Raw genomic sequence first — 16110 nt, 5'->3', positions numbered from 1 at the left:
TTATTTAACAATGTTATTACTGTTGTTTAAGTCTTTTTCAGGAGGATCATTAGGTCCTATCTTTGAAATTTCCCTGGTCTTTTGATTTGCTCCATCTTCTGTGACAAATATATGTCTTTAAATTTACCATTTGTTGACTTTGGTCAATTTTAAGGCTCAATATTAGTAAAAAGAGAAAACCTTGAGAATTACCCCAATGTTCATAGGGATCATAAATAAAAAATTTTCCTCTCTTACATGTTGCATTCCACTGAGGTACTCTAGGCTATGACTAGAGGAAAAAAGAAATGCAGGTAAACACAATACCAGCAGTGACCCTAGGTGTGGTTAGAACAGGTGGTCTGAACAAACTAGAGGGAGAGAGAAGCCTCTCTGACAAGGAGGTCACAGGTAGAGTTTATTCAGTTCCCAGTGAACTCCATGATTGTCCTTCTCTTCCTGTGGCTCAAATTCTATCTGCCTGTATCCAATTAGAGAATACAGGCTAAACTATTATCTCATCTTTGGTTCAAGACCACATCAGCCACCATAGGAATTGTTATATGGCCTCTGACACTCACAGATGAGAGTTTAATGTTTTTCATCTTCAATTCTGGTTTCCTGACCTCTTGCTGGAAATTTGCTATCTGCAAGTTTAGCCCTGGAGCTCTGCTACCCAGTGCCATGCTGCTATCCAAAAGAAATTATCTCTATTTTTCACTTGTCATTTCAGTTGGAGGTCCTCTCATGACAATGTCAAGGAGTTGATCTGATTCATAGTTCTACCCTCCATGATGTCTCTAAATGCCCCTCCCAGTGAGGTCACTGTTCCTCCAGAAACTGGCCCTTTTTCAGGGCCTATATTCCTTTCACTTTTAGAGAGAAGAGTTTGGTGTTTCTACTTAGTTGATCTCTTGATGGAAGCCTCCAATGACCTTTCACTGGAAAGTATGATTATAGGTATATGGAAGATCCTGTGTTGTAAAAGTATAATCTCTGCTTTGAAGATATGAAGCAGAATATCTGTTAGTTATAGAAATTTTTTTATGATTCTTTAGCTTTTCAGTATAAAAGATAGATTTAGGAGTTATAAGTGATAGACATTTAAAATAAATGTGAAAAAGATTCAGGTCAAAATGATTCACCATTTAATGAGTGGGTTTTGAAAATACATAAGGATTTTGGGTGAAAAAAGGCAGATTATCTGTATCTGTTATTTGTATCTGATTACTAAATTGCCCATATTTTGGTATTATCTATGTAATGGAATTATGACAATAAGATTTATTGGGCACCATCGCCAAATTTTACCTACAGTTTGAGAAATGGGGCTGAATACAGCATACTCAAATATGATCATCAATTTGATGATTTCATTACAGTTGTTTACATTTTGGTATGTTCAATTTTGAAATGCAGTTTTACATTACAAACTTGTGATTTTCTTTCATTTAATAGAAAATTAAAAAAGTTATCAAATATTTTGTGATGGGTAAAATGTATTCAAATGTTTGTATTTGTAATAAAGCTACCAGATTATTTATTGTATAGATTGTATGTATGTGTTTTTGGAACTGACAAGTGTGCGTTTTGGTGTCTGTGTGTGTGTGTACTTGTATATGTGTGCACACCCATGATAAAATACACTATTTAACTGGACAAGGCTGTAGTCTCAATGAGATCAAACTAATAAAAAATGAGTTTGGCTAGCTCCTTTGTTTTTCATCAAAAACAGTATTAGTTACGTAGAGAATGGAGAAGATACTGAGATGATGAAGAAAGGAGAAGGTACTGAAATGAAAGGACCCAGATTCCAAGTACACATATATTAAATTATGTAACTAATTTAATAAGTTAAATAGAATCCTATCACAAAAATTATTTACTTTCTTGGTAACATTGAAAGAAAGTGAGGAATATAGTTAATATCTTGTATTTTCATTGTAGTGTAATTTCTGTTTCACTCGCACATTTGCAAGAGTGAGGCTTTTATTGTTATTAGATTGTAAAAGAAATTCTAGGAATTTAGGATTATAATTATTGCTGTAAGTTATTCAGTATGTATATTTTTGTTCCTTCAATTTTTATAAATTATTTTAAAAATATAACTGGAACAATACAAAAAGTAGGACTGGGAATAAATGGTTCATGAACAAGTGTATCTAGTATCAAAAATTTAAATTAAAATAATTTCTCTAGGGATTGCAGAGATAGCATGGAGGTAGGTAGGGTGTTTGCCTTGCATGAAGAAGGATGGTAGTGCAAATCCTGGCATCCCATATGGTTCCCCCTGAGCCTGCCAGGAGCGATTTCTGAGCATAGAGCCAGGAGTAACCCCTGAGCGCTGCCGGTGTGACCCCTCCAAAAACACGAAAACAAAAAAATTTCTCTAGACCTTCAATTCTTTAATTAATGAGCATTCACTGAGACCTCTCTAAAAGAGTAGCACACAATGTTTATTATATTATTTTTACTTCAGTTAGTATATAAAGTTGTTTTTTGTTTGTTTGAAATTCTAGAAACACCACTTTAAAATTGCATATCAGAATTCTTTTCTACAATCAATTTTAGAGCAAATTTTCTGGAGGGCAAATCTAACCTCATCATGTCTCCTATTGCTCTCGAAGGTTCCTTCAGAATGAGTTACACTTTTTTATTAAGATTGTCAGCTCCTAAGGTAAAGATTAATTTATACTTCTCTAAAATAACACAAACTTCCCCAAACTGTTTTTATGCACTATTAACTGGTGGAATAAGACAGTAGACTGATAGCACTATTGAATATTGAGGATGTGATACTGAACAGTATTCATTATTGAAGGAAGACCTAATTTCTCTAGACCCTGTCAAGTCTTTATTTAATGAGCATTCACTGAGATTCCTCTAAGAGGGTTGCACACAATGGTGATTATATTATTTTTACTTCAGATTAGTGTATAATAATATTGTTTGTTTAAAATTCTAGAAACATCACTTTCAAATTGCATATAAGATTGATCAGAACAAATGTTATGCCTTCAAAAGCTTAAAATTGGGGCTTGAGAGATAGTACAACAGATAGGATGCTTGTCTTCCATACAGCAAACCCAGATTCAGTCTCTGTACCACAGATGTCCCCTTGAGCTCCTACCAAAATTATCTATGAGCAAAGAGCTAGAATAAGTGCTGAGAACCACAGGTTGTGTGAGAAGAGACTGGAACTAGATAGGTCATGTCAGTAGTAAATTCAAAGTACTTTAGAATTTGAGAGTTTGACAGATGTAAAATAGCTTAGATACTTAGATATAGAAAGAGTTCAAAATTTTAGTTTTGAAAATTTATTTTTGAATTTAGAATTTGAGAGTTTGGCAGATGTAAAATAGCTTAGATACTTAGATATAGAAAGAGTTCAAAATTTTTAGTTTTGAAAATTTATTTTTGAAAACAGAGTTCATGCTAATTTCTACTTAGGAATAATTAGAATAGAGATATTCTAACAGAGATAAGAAGATTAGGGATAATAATACTTTAGAATTTGGGAGTTTGACAGATGTAAAGTAGCTTAGAAAAGGTTATTGAAATACTTCAAAAATTTTAGTTTTAGGGCCAGGAAGGTGGCGCTAGAAGTAAGGTGTCTGCCTTACAAGCACTAGCCAAGGAACGGACCGCGGTTCGATCCCCCGGCATCCTATATGGTCCCCCCAAGCCAGGAGCGATTTCTGAGCACATTGCCAGGAGTAACCCCTGAGCGTCAAAGGGGTGTGGCCCAAAAACAAACAAACAAACAAACAAAATTTTAGTTTTGAAAATTTAGTTTTGAAAACAAAGTACATGTTTATTTCTACTTAAAAATAGAATGGGATATTCTAATAGAGATAAAAATATTAGAGATAAGAAATTAGGGATAAAAATCCCTAATATCCAATAAGTATAATAATCCATAAATTTTATACTGCAGGATTGTCTTTAGTCTTGAACATTTGATTTGGGGACTTGACTTAGGCCTAAATTGATCAGGCATCTACTGTCCAACCTCAAACCTTGTATTCTATCCTTGGAACTGACACCGATTTTTGTGTCAACACCAGGAATCAAACTCTCCCCCAGGGGGAGGCCCTAATGCTGCCCTGGCACCAACTTGCTCCAGATAGGTTCATAAGACAGCCTGATGATGAGAAAATAGCAACAATTTGCGCTAAGGGCAGGTTTCCCTGCCACATCACCTAATGGTGAGATGAAATCAGAAGATGCTCAGTGACACCTTAACTTTGATTTAGGATCTTTTATTTTATTTATTTATATAATTTTGCTTTTTGGGCCACACCCAGTGATGCTCAGGAGTTACTCCTGACTAAGTGCTCAGACATCACTCCAGGCTTGGGGGACCATATGGGATGCCAAGGATGCGTCCTGGTTAGTGCATACAAAGGCAAATGCCCTACAGCTTGTGCCACCACTCCAGCCCCTGATTTAGGATCTTTGCAAAAACCAAGATCTCTAATTATAGAAGACTGACTACAACAACCATGAATGAGTAGAACTTTTTCTGAGACCATAAAGAAAGACCTTGGGGTTGGAAAATTAGCATACGTGGAGCCTATAGTTGATCTATGGCAGAATGCTTTATGGGTAGAGACACCTATATATTTTTTAAGGCCATGGGTATTTCATTTCTAATTTCCCCTATGTTTACTGCACCTATATGAAAAAAACCTTGCAACACCTGCCCCCTTTTTATATTTTATTTATATATTCTAGATAGGGGCACCCACCTTTTTCATAGAAACTTGGAACATGATTCCCTTTGTTTTATCTCATATTTCTATGCCATTCTGCAAATTGAGAAAACAAAAAAAAAGTGGATGGGGCCCAGGAGTCAAGTGGCTTTAGGTGCATTGAATGAAAAAATAAATGGTCAGTACTAAATATGCAAGCCAAAGTTAATGACAATAAAATAACGATACCAAAACTATAACAAGTTAAACACAACTTGGACCTGTTACATTGGTAGACTTGGGGCTATGGATGGAAGTATGGGATGCATGCTGGGAAATCTAGTGCAGGGAGGTCAATACAGGTGGTGGGAATGACCTAATTCACTGTCACTATATGCCTGAAATACAAGTATGAAGGACTTGTAATTTACAATGGTCTCAAGTAGAATAGAAGGGAGAGGGAGTTGCATAAGCAAGATAGAAGAACACAGAGGAAAATCTACAATATGCTTTTACATATGATGTAGAAATAAGTGATTATGTTAGAAAACATTTAGAAGAGAAACTGTGATGAGACAGAGAAAATAAAAGTCAAGGGATCAAATTAAGATTAGTAAAAAACTGAAAGTCTTGTGTTCTCAGTATATGAATTTCATTCATCCTAAAAACTGGTATAGATATAGTTGTTATCATAGTTGCTAAAGTTGTATTCTGGAGTCAAATTGCAATCTGACTTTACATTTTTCAAATAACAAATGAAGTGTCATATAGGTAAGTACTTAAAAACAGGTCTGACTTCTCTAAATGTCTAAAATATGTAGTCTGTTTTTCTTTTCTTTAGGGTCAGGGGTTTGAGAGAACTTCATGCAAAGTGCTAAGTGACTTATTTCTTACTCTGTGCTTAGGGATAAATACTGGAGCTGAGGATCAACTACAGTCAAGTCAAAATCTTTAAGCTCTGTTCTCTCTATAGATGTTTGTTATTTTGTAGGCAATTATGGGAGAGTATGAGTTTTATAATATATAAGTTATATGATTGAAGTAATGCTGTACTTAGCACTAGAATTAATTTTACTTACCGTACTTTTCCTGGATTTATTTTTGAATATACAACTATATGTAATCAGTGTAGGGGTATGTGGTAGACAATTTTATTTATTTATTTATTTATTTATTTATTTATTTATTTATTTATTTATTTTGGTTTTTGGGCCACACCCCGTGATGCTCAAGGGTTACTCCTGGCTATGTGCTCAGAAATTGCTCCTGGCTTAGGGGACCATATTAGACATTGGTGATCAAACTGAGGCCCATCTTGGATCAGCCGCATGAAAGGCAAACACCCTACCGCTGAGCTATCGCCTTGGCCCTTGTGATAGACAATATTTTATAAAGGTATTTATCTAATAGTATTACTAATTAAACTTTATTGAACTTATTTGGGAATTTATGGATAGTATGCTAAGTATCCTATTTGCTTAAGTGCATCATTTTTTAGAGTATTTAATATTAGTAGTTCTACACTCTTGCTCTCATTTTACAGAAAAATTATATTAAAGATGTTAAAGGTTAATTCACTGTCATACGCTAGGTAGGAATATTTTTAAAATATTTTTATTTCAAAATTTTCATTAGAATTTTCACAATATTCATTGTTGATAATTTTTAACTCTTATTTTCCCCATTTAAACCAAGGAAATGAAAAACATTTTGCTTATAACATTTTGAGAATTAATACTATATATAGCAACATAATATTGTTTGATGTAGGATAATTATAGTAATGGTATCAATTGTTATTTCATGTTTTAGAATGTGTCTTTCTGTTTTATTTTTTGGTGGGGGCATACCTGGTATTATGAGGGCTTACACCTAGTCATATAGTCAGGTTCACTCCTAGAATGACTCATGGACCATGTGGTATGCCAGAGACCAGGCAAAGAAAATGGTTTCCCTACTGCACTATCTTTCCATTGTTTAAAAAACCTCTTACTATAAGAACTAAAACATTAATCTGATGCAAGGGGTTAATTAAGAGAAGTCTACTTCTGAAGTTAAATCTATCACTTATGTAACAGGCTGACCTTTACTACACTGAAAATAGAGAATCCATTCAATGAAAATTGAATTTTATATAAAAGTGCCTAGCTCTTAAAAACTATTCAATTTAGTTTTATCATTATTAGCTTCTCTTCTAATTTTTGTTTGATAGCATAGTTTATGTTATCCAATGGACCTTTATCTGATGCATAAAGTGTTCTGTGTGAGTCAGGTCTAATATTTTATTGTAATTATGAATCTGTTCTCCAAAGGATTATTGGAGAATAATTTTAATAATTAAAATAACTCTATAACCAGTTATTCAAGGTCATGTCTTGGTCAACCATTTGTCTTAAGTATTGACTCATAAGTTGGTACTTCATAAATGAGTATTACCTTTGTGAATTGAGTGAACTAAAGACAAAACAATCCTGTTATATTACATTTGGGGTCTACATTTAAAATCTGAGTTTATGCTAATTTTATAATAACTTTTATGACCTCACTGTTATGAGATTCTCTAAACCTTTATTAAACATTAAATTCTCTAAAATTAGGTGATGCATTTACTAATAAAAATTTATTACTCACTGGATTGGGGATTAATGTTTTACATAATTGATTTAATGACATAACAACAATAAAATTAACACAGTGTCTCCTCTTTCCCTCAAGCACTAGAAAGGGACTAGAGATATCTCTGTCTCACTTGACTAAGCTTGTTTTCAGTCACACTGGGAATCGCAGGAAGCCACATCATAGATGTAACATGAACACATCAAAATGCAGATCCAATTGTCACTTGATAAAATGTCCCTGCTAAGATAGGAAATAAGATCAATTATTGAGATTTTGTCCATTCCTGAGGAAGGACCATCTCTGTATTAACTCACATGGTAACAGGATTTAGAGAATTTCCAGCCCTTAGAGCATTTCACTGTTTAGGACTTTGTTTCATTCTCCTGCAATCAAAAGGACTCTGCTTTGAAACACCCTTAAACTATGCATTGTGAAAATATGAAAATATGACATGTTATGGTAAATATAGAAAAAAGGTACAATCATACGCATGAAGCAAGGACAGCAATGCACTTCAGGAAGCTCCAATACTATGGGTACTTATAATGTTCTTATGCCTCTCAAAATATGGGGTGGAGAGAGGAGAGGAGAGTGCTGGTGTTCATAAGCCCCTGACATTTTTAGATTGCAGAATGGTGTTCTTTCCTGCTATAACTACATGCTTCATAAAACTCCTCTGCCTCCAGGGTAGTTTGGCTCTGAGAGATTCACACTAGTCATGAATTCATATGTCTCTGCCTGTTAATAATTTCATCATCAAACACAAAGCCAAATAAGTTTCTGGGTAACACTCTGGTTTTCTGTGGTTGTTTAAACTTCATTAAAAAATTCTTGGTCAGTAAGGACAATAGAACCTGCCCAAATGTTTGCATAATAAATACAGCATTTGACTATATCTCTGGTAAGCAATCAGATGTAGAAGCAGGGTTGGATATGATGGAGGACTGATAGTCTACATATCTGGAAAATCTTATAAACCTATCATTTATTGATCCACTCCATTGGGATTAAAAACTCTCTATCCTCATTTAAAAACAGCTCATATAAATAGTTCATTTCTGTCTGATAACATTTTGTAAGGCTTTTTAAAAACTATATTTTTGGATAGGTATTATATATTTATTTTTGCGAAAAAATATAAAAGAAAAATTAATGAAATACTTTAAATTTTTGGTCTGCTCCTTTTGTATGCCTTCAGAACTTTTTTTGCTCTCTAGCAGGATATTTTCTTAGAGATAGGTTGACTTCTTCCCACCCACATCCTCTGTGCAATGCTAAAAAAAATAGGAAGGAAAAGAAAGAAGGAAACACCATTTTTACCCAGATAACTGTGCTTATCTTTAGGGCTGAGGTGGTTATTAAAGAGACCTGCCTTTATTGCCTCATGCATTATTCTACTCTGCCACACTAGAGCACATCAATGTAATAAGCTTTGCTATTTGCTTGCCTATTTGCAGGAAAATGGGAAAACAAAAACCAAATGGCATATTGTTGTTGTAGACCTAAACTGTTAACAAAATTGGCTCATGAATTCCTGTCTCTGTAGATCTGTCCCCAAGCCAAAAAAATTTGGTCTGTTTTATCTAGGATTTCTTACTCTCAGTGTCCCAATTCCAATCCTATGCTCTCTTATACCCCATTCTCAGTCAAGACAATTTAGAGTAATTCTAATCAGAGTATTTATCAGATATGAGAGTTTCAAGCACTAAACAAATCCCAAGAACTATGTAAGACAGAATGTAGACCTAAAGCTTGTAGTGAATAGCTGTGACATCTCCCAGATGAATATATTATTCCAAAATATTAATTCATGGACATAGTATGTTAGTAAAACTTGAGAAAAATTGTTTCACTACACATTGAGATTATATTTTCTAAGATAGTTTCCCTGTTATGCTTAACTTTTGATAGGGTTGGTAAATTCAGTCTTAGACAACTGCTTCAAATCAGAAATCAATCTGGATAGAACCCATGGCTTCTCATTTGATGAAATTATTTTCATCTTGTTCATTCATTTCCAGTGCTGTTTTATTTTAAAGGATAGTGTTATGGCTTTTTATTATATATATACATATATATTGATTATGTATATATATACATATATATATTGAAGAAATAGAAGTTTTATTTTTGTCTGCTATTTCCTCTCACAAAATTATTTATTGAAGTGAATATTCCAGATACGGTGAGATTTAAAGATAGTTATATAAAGAGATTATTTTATTAAATGAATTTATTCTTATTGTTATATAATTTTTCTGATTCAGGGATTCATGGATGATGAATCCCAGCACTACTAACTCAAGCTGTAAGTTAAATAGTTCCAGTAATCATTTTTATTGCTATTTGAATGTCCCTGCCATAAATTTTTACAATGCAGTAGTCTTTGGCTAAAGTATGACATTTTAAACCAGGAGGGATCCACTACTGAAGAAGCAAACAAGTTCTGGGTTGAGTTTAATAGAATTAGATAGAATTTTCTTTTCCCTCTGCTGCTGGATCTCAGACTCTACTCCTACCACATGTACACACATACACACAAGCATACATATATACATATGCACACTTCTTTCTGGATTTCACTATTACTACAATCCATACTGTTGGTTTTTTTGTTTGTTTTTGGTTTTTGTTTTTTTTTGGGGGGGTCACACCCAGCAGTGCTCAGGGGTTACTCCTGGCTCTATGCCAGAAATAGCTCCTGGCAGGCTCGGGGGACCATATGGGATGCCAGGATTCGAACCACTGACCTTCTGCTTGAAAGGCAAATGTCTTACCTCCATGCTATCGCTCTGTCCCCTACAATCCATACTGTTACACAAGATTTTTCTTAGATATCTTTATACCATAAATGGACAACAGATTAGCAATGGGCTTGTGGAGAAGATAAGTAGTGAGTAATTTCCCAAATCAAAGATCCAAGAGTATTCAGGAATTTTGATGTTAATCTTTTTTTTTTTAATTTTGACTGAGTTTATGTCAAAAGCCTCTTCAAGAAATCCCATCCCATGCATTAAAGCACATTCAAATCATGCAGCACAGCTCAATTGATACTTGTAGCCCCAAATACACTCACATTTACTTGGCACTACTCAGTTGTGAATGCTGATATGAAGGAGCATGCAAAACACAGCAACAAGGGTGATTATCACCAAACACAGATAAGAAAAGGAGCTGCAAAGCTCAGTAGCCAAAGGAGGACTAGCTTTCCTCATTTCAGTTTACCAAAAAAAAAAAAAAAAAAAAAAAGTCTATTGCTTCTACAGTTCATTAGTTTGGCATGGCATTTTCTTAGACTGTAATATGATGATATATTCAAAGGAAATCAGATGCTTAGACTTTTCTGCAGAGATCGGGGCCTGGCATCTTTCTTCAGTTGCAATCCTACCTCAAAATTAATTCTGAATTTTCTTTCCATCTGTTTTGGTACCTGATTGTTTTTTCCTGAAAAAAGTGAATTTCCTTCGACTTCCACAGTAATTTGGTCTACTGAAGGTTATTAAGTCCATAGGAAAACTGAGCTAAGGCTTCAGACATGCAAAGCGCACAACCTTGGGCGACAGAAGCATCTGGTACAGGAGGCTCCCATTAGTTTACATGAGAATAGCATGACTCTTACAAATCAAACACACAGACAGAAACCCAGTGGTGGCCCAGTTTGGACCCACTATATGAAATGCACAGTTGATCGAAGACCCGGACCAGGGAGCCAACTGTTCCTCTAGCTCAAAGACATTTAGTTCACACTGCCTCAAGCCATCACAGTTTGCTTACCTGCTCATTGTTGCTCTCCCACCATTCCCCATACTCCCTTTGGGGGTGAAACACTCTATTTCGGACTTGTGCTGTGCCAATCTCCTGTCTTTGTACCTGGTGAGTATGAACAAGGATAGGAGCAAACAAAGAAATGTGATTGTGTGTTTTACTGGCCAGGCTGAGGAAGAGCTAGAGAGAGGTGGCCTATGCCACAATACCAGTTCTTGATTTTCAGTGCAATAACTAACCTAAAACACTTATTGGATAATTGTTAGAAATAATGTTGAACGAGTATATGAATTCTTAAACCATATGTATTGCATGTATACTACTTTTATTTGGGGGGGGGATCACACCCATTGACGCTCAGGGGTTACTGCTGGCTATGCACTCAGAAATTGCTCCTGGCTTGGGGGGCCCTTGGGGGATCAAACTGAGGTCCATCTGAGGCTAGCATGGGCAAAGCAGATACCTTACCACTTGTGCCACCGCTCTGGCCCCTACATTTTTGTTTTTTAAAGTGGTCCTCAGATGTTACTCCTGAATATACATTCAGAAATCACTCCTGGCAGGCTCAAGGGATCAACCATATTGGATGCTGTGGATCAAATATGTTCAACCACATGCAAGGCAAACACCATACCCACTGTGCTTTACTACAGTCTTTTAACTACTCTTTTAAATTGCCTATCAATAAGTTAAATTGCCTATTAATTGATAGTATTTAATAGTTGATGGTGAAAAGAATGCAATTTCTTGCAGTCAAAAATGACTATCTAGAATTATTTACTGCTTACCATCTGTCAGGTATGGTACTAAATCTTTACCTAAATTTATTTGCATCAAGATTGTTGCGGCAGAAGAAGAAACCTAAGATTATAAAGAAAATAGATTGATTAAAGTTTTTAAACAGGGAATTTTAGTTTAAAACTCACTTTTTTGGTCATTATAATGCTTTGCCATCCATGATCAAGTTTTGTAGATTTTCATAATCCTCACTTAAAAAAACTCTCATTGAATAATAATGTATTGAAGCATTTCTACTAGAAACTGGTGATGCCACAAGAGAAAATATATAGTCCTTATATGTAAATGTTGTACAATTAAACTCCATTTTATAGTCAAGAACAGTCTCTCTACATGAAAAAAAAATACCAAAACTTATAATTCACTCATAATGTGAAGGGCATTGAATACTTAATCTTTGTGTGTGTATGCAATGGGTTTTTTTTAAATCCATCCATCACTTGATGAACATTTGTGTTGTTTATGAATGTTGACACTTTTGAATAAAGCAAATTTTGTATAAATATAAAAATAAATCATTACATTTTCAGTTTTAATTTGCTACACGGAGCTTCTAAACCCCTTACATTTAAGTGAAAGTTTTCAGAGCCAGTATGATTTATAAAAATAATAGATGTTGTTGGAGAAGGACACATCATTTTAGCACTCAGGGTTTACTCCTGGCCCTGTAATCAGATTACACTTGGCAGTACTTTTGTGGCCATAAGAAGTGTGAGGGATTGAGCTGGGGTTGGACTCACACCAGACTAGACCCTTAACTCCTATACTATATATATCTCTGGCCCTGAAAATATCCTTTATATCAATAATTAATCAAGCCTATGGGGTAATTAAAGTGGTACTATTTTTTCTATTTTATAGATGAGGAAATTGATTCTTAACTGATTTTACCAAAGTCACAAGCCTAGACTACTGAGAATTACCCATAAAGATTGAAGGGTTCTGAGACTATTAAGGGTTAATGGCAATTTACCATAGTTTTACTTCTAGAAAAGTGAATGTTTTACTTCATCCATGTTTCTGCACTCAGTAGACACAATAGTGACAAATTTAAGTATTTTTAGGTTTGTTTACTCTTGAAAGGTTGAATGTTTTTAAAGGAAGAGCTTCCAACTTCTGTTTTGAGTGCCTGAGGGCCCTCCCAGAAAGTGCCACTCCCAGAAAGTGCCAGCTATTGAGCTGGCAGTTCAGTGATTAGTAGAGCTAAGAGTGGGAGAAGAGCAAAGAAGAAAATAAAACTGGCAATTCTTAGGGAACTAAAAGTGAATGAATCATGTAGAAATACAGGTTTTGCATCTTAATCCTTTGTCTATCTCACCTGCCCCTTAAAATGGTGACATTTTAAAAAAGTTTCTTTTCCTTTTTTCTTTTCAAAATTTAAAATAAAATAAAATTAAAGTATTTTAGCCTAAAAACATATCTTATTATAGTCATTTTCTCTTCTAGGTACTAAAAATAATACTAAGTATTTGGACAAAAGGGTTTATTTCGTGAAGCAAAATAGAGGTTAAAATATGTTTAAAATTCAATAGATGTTAGCTTTATAGCTATTTTTTTTTGACAAATTGTTTTATACTAGGGATAAAAGATATATAATCCAAAAATCTTGTTTTAGTAGAGCTGGCGTTCTAGTGGGAGAAGGAGAGAAGAGGACGTTAATGATACTGGATCTTACACCATAAGGAAGAGAACAAAGAATTTAATGATTTCTTAGAGAAGGTAAAACAGAACAACCCTGATTAAGCAAACTTTAATATACTTAAGTAATCACTCTTGAAGAGAATCCTTACTAAAGCATTAATCATTGAATAAAATTCCACATTTCAGTAGAAAGTATTTTGTACGTATAGTACATATATATGAATTCAGTTGCACAATCTAAATGTTGCTCTGTAGCTTAAGAATTCTAATATTTTATTCTGTGGGAGAGTTTGGGTCACACCTAGGTTTGTTTAGGGATTACTGCTAGCTCTGTACTCAGAGACCTTTTTTGGCCATGTAGATTTAAACTGGGTTGGCTGAATGCGTAGCAAGTTCTTTGCTGTATTATTTCTCTGTATTTCACTGTTTTATTTTCCTAGCCCCATGATAAATATGACGAGGGGGGGGGTGAGGAGTGAATGGGTAGGACTTTTGTATTGCACATGGCCAACCAGGTTCAATCTGTGGCATCCATATGGTCCTCTGAGCCTTCCAGGAGTGATCTGAGCATAAAGCCAGGAGTAACCCTCTGAGTGCCTCCAGGTGTGACCCCTGAAACAAACAAGATATATATTATAGATGATTGTTGTTGTGTTTCTTTATGAAGGAATTTTTAAAAAGCATTTCTAAATATAGATTGTTAAGCTAATTGCCAGGTATTTAAATATAGCAAAGTTTGAACATTACTCTCTTCGTGATCTTACGCTTTTCGCTTTTCTTTAGATATTCTTTTTCTTTTCCCCAATCTCTCCTTATTTCACTTTACATTCCTTTCATACACACCATACCAAATAACCCTGTGTATGTTAGATCCTAAATATTCTATTCTTTGAAAAATAAACAAACAAACAAACAAACAAAGCTAACGTTCTGTGGCCTGGTAATAACAGATGGTTAAGTGTTTACCTTGTATTTAGCTCACCTGGGTTTGGTTCCCAGTACCCTATATCATTCCCCAAACTGGTCAGCGGTGATCTGTGAGCTCAGAGTCAGGAGGAGTCTCTTTGCACAGCTATGTATGGACAAAAACTAAATTTTTGTGGAAAAATTTTACTCTCAAATTATTTACTTATATAAACATATATACACATATATATTTATTCCTCTGAAGGAAGAGATCCTTTTTTTTTCCTTTTTTTTTTTTTCTTTTTTGGGCCATACCTGGTGACACTCAGGGATTATGGATTACACCTGGCTATGTGCTCAGAAATCGCTCATAAATTGCTCCTGGCCTGGGGGGGGGGTGCATATGGGGCACCAAGGGATCGAACCGCAGTCCATCCTATGTCAACTGCGTGCAGGGCAAACACTCTATCACTACGCCACAGCTCTGGCCCCAGCAAGAGATTCTTTTGACTTCGGCGTTTGGTAACTTTAAAATAGTTTTTTATTAAAATAAGATAAAATGCCAGTAGTAGAGATTGGAGACACCCCCTGCCTATTTGTAACTTAATTATTTTTAACATATTTTTAAATAAACCATATTTTATTTGCTAATTTAATTATTGTTCTTTTCATCAATAAAAACTATTTAAAATAACTAATAATGTTCTTTAATTGCTACTGCAGATGTACACTTCTATTTGCTTTATTTCAGAATGATGGAACTTCCATTAAAATAGTATTTCAGACTTCATACCTTATAAAATGTCTGTTAAAGCTTATTACATGTAGAAAATTAACATATTGGACATTTACCAAACTATAACTATAAATGTAGTTCTATATCTGTGACCTCTAATTCTACCAATACCTGTTTGTATACAAACATGCATATACACACAATTACAATGTGTTTTTGCATACTTCTAAAATATTAACTCATTCTTCAGATAAACATCTTAATTTGTCATAATGATTTTGCCTTTAGATGACAATAAGAATAACAATGAAAACATTGATGACAGAATATTGAATGGATCAGTTTATTTTCTGCATGCTATATATTTCTCAGTTCTTGAAACTTCCTTGTAGGTGAATATGTGCTATTTATCTTCAAGCCAAAAACAAACAGGCAATGGAGAAACAATATTACTAAGTCCAACTCACACTGTTCATGAGTAGGGAAACCAAGATTTAAAAATGGCTCCCTAGATATTTTTAATAGAATTTTTTAAAAAAATTGATTGTAGGGGCCAGAGAGATAGCATAGAGGTAAGGTGTTTGCCTTGCATGCAGAAGGTCAATGGTTCGAATCCTGGCATCCCATATGGTCCCCCGAGCCTGCCGGGAGCAATTTCTGAGCATATAGCCAGGAGTAACACCTAAGTGCTGCTGAGTGTGACCCAAAAAACAAACAAAAAATTGATTGTAGATATGATTACAACTACATATATATAGCATATATTAATGTAGATGAATAAAGTTAAACTCCTGAAATTCCACAGATTGTAAGTCTATGGAAATAAGTTGATGAAATGCATCTTTTTAAAAAATTATGTATCTTTCTTTGTAAATTTATGTAAATTAAAAAATTAATGTTGTACAAAATTCCATGCTCACGTGTTTGAAAATTTACATGAAATATATATAAGGTGTAGCTTGATCTATTTTA

General features: G+C 34.4%; 1 protein-coding gene across 2 annotated transcripts in view; it reads right to left on the bottom strand.

Annotated features, from left to right (window-relative positions):
* GRM5 (glutamate metabotropic receptor 5) overlaps positions 1-16110 on the bottom strand; it is a 483470-nt gene that overhangs the window by 15191 nt on the left and 452169 nt on the right. Inside the window, exon 9 of one of the 2 annotated variants that reach the window (XM_049781307.1) lies at positions 11067-11162. The exons of the other annotated variant lie outside the window; for it this stretch is intronic. Within the exon in view, the coding sequence (XP_049637264.1) occupies positions 11067-11162 (96 nt within the window). The remainder of the gene's footprint in view (positions 1-11066; positions 11163-16110) is intronic. 2 annotated transcript variants of the gene reach the window in all.

The sequence above is a fragment of the Suncus etruscus genome, chromosome 9 (genome assembly GCF_024139225.1).
Source record: "Suncus etruscus isolate mSunEtr1 chromosome 9, mSunEtr1.pri.cur, whole genome shotgun sequence".
NCBI classification, from domain to species: domain Eukaryota; kingdom Metazoa; phylum Chordata; class Mammalia; order Eulipotyphla; family Soricidae; genus Suncus; species Suncus etruscus.
This window is presented reverse-complemented; position numbering and strand designations above follow the sequence as displayed.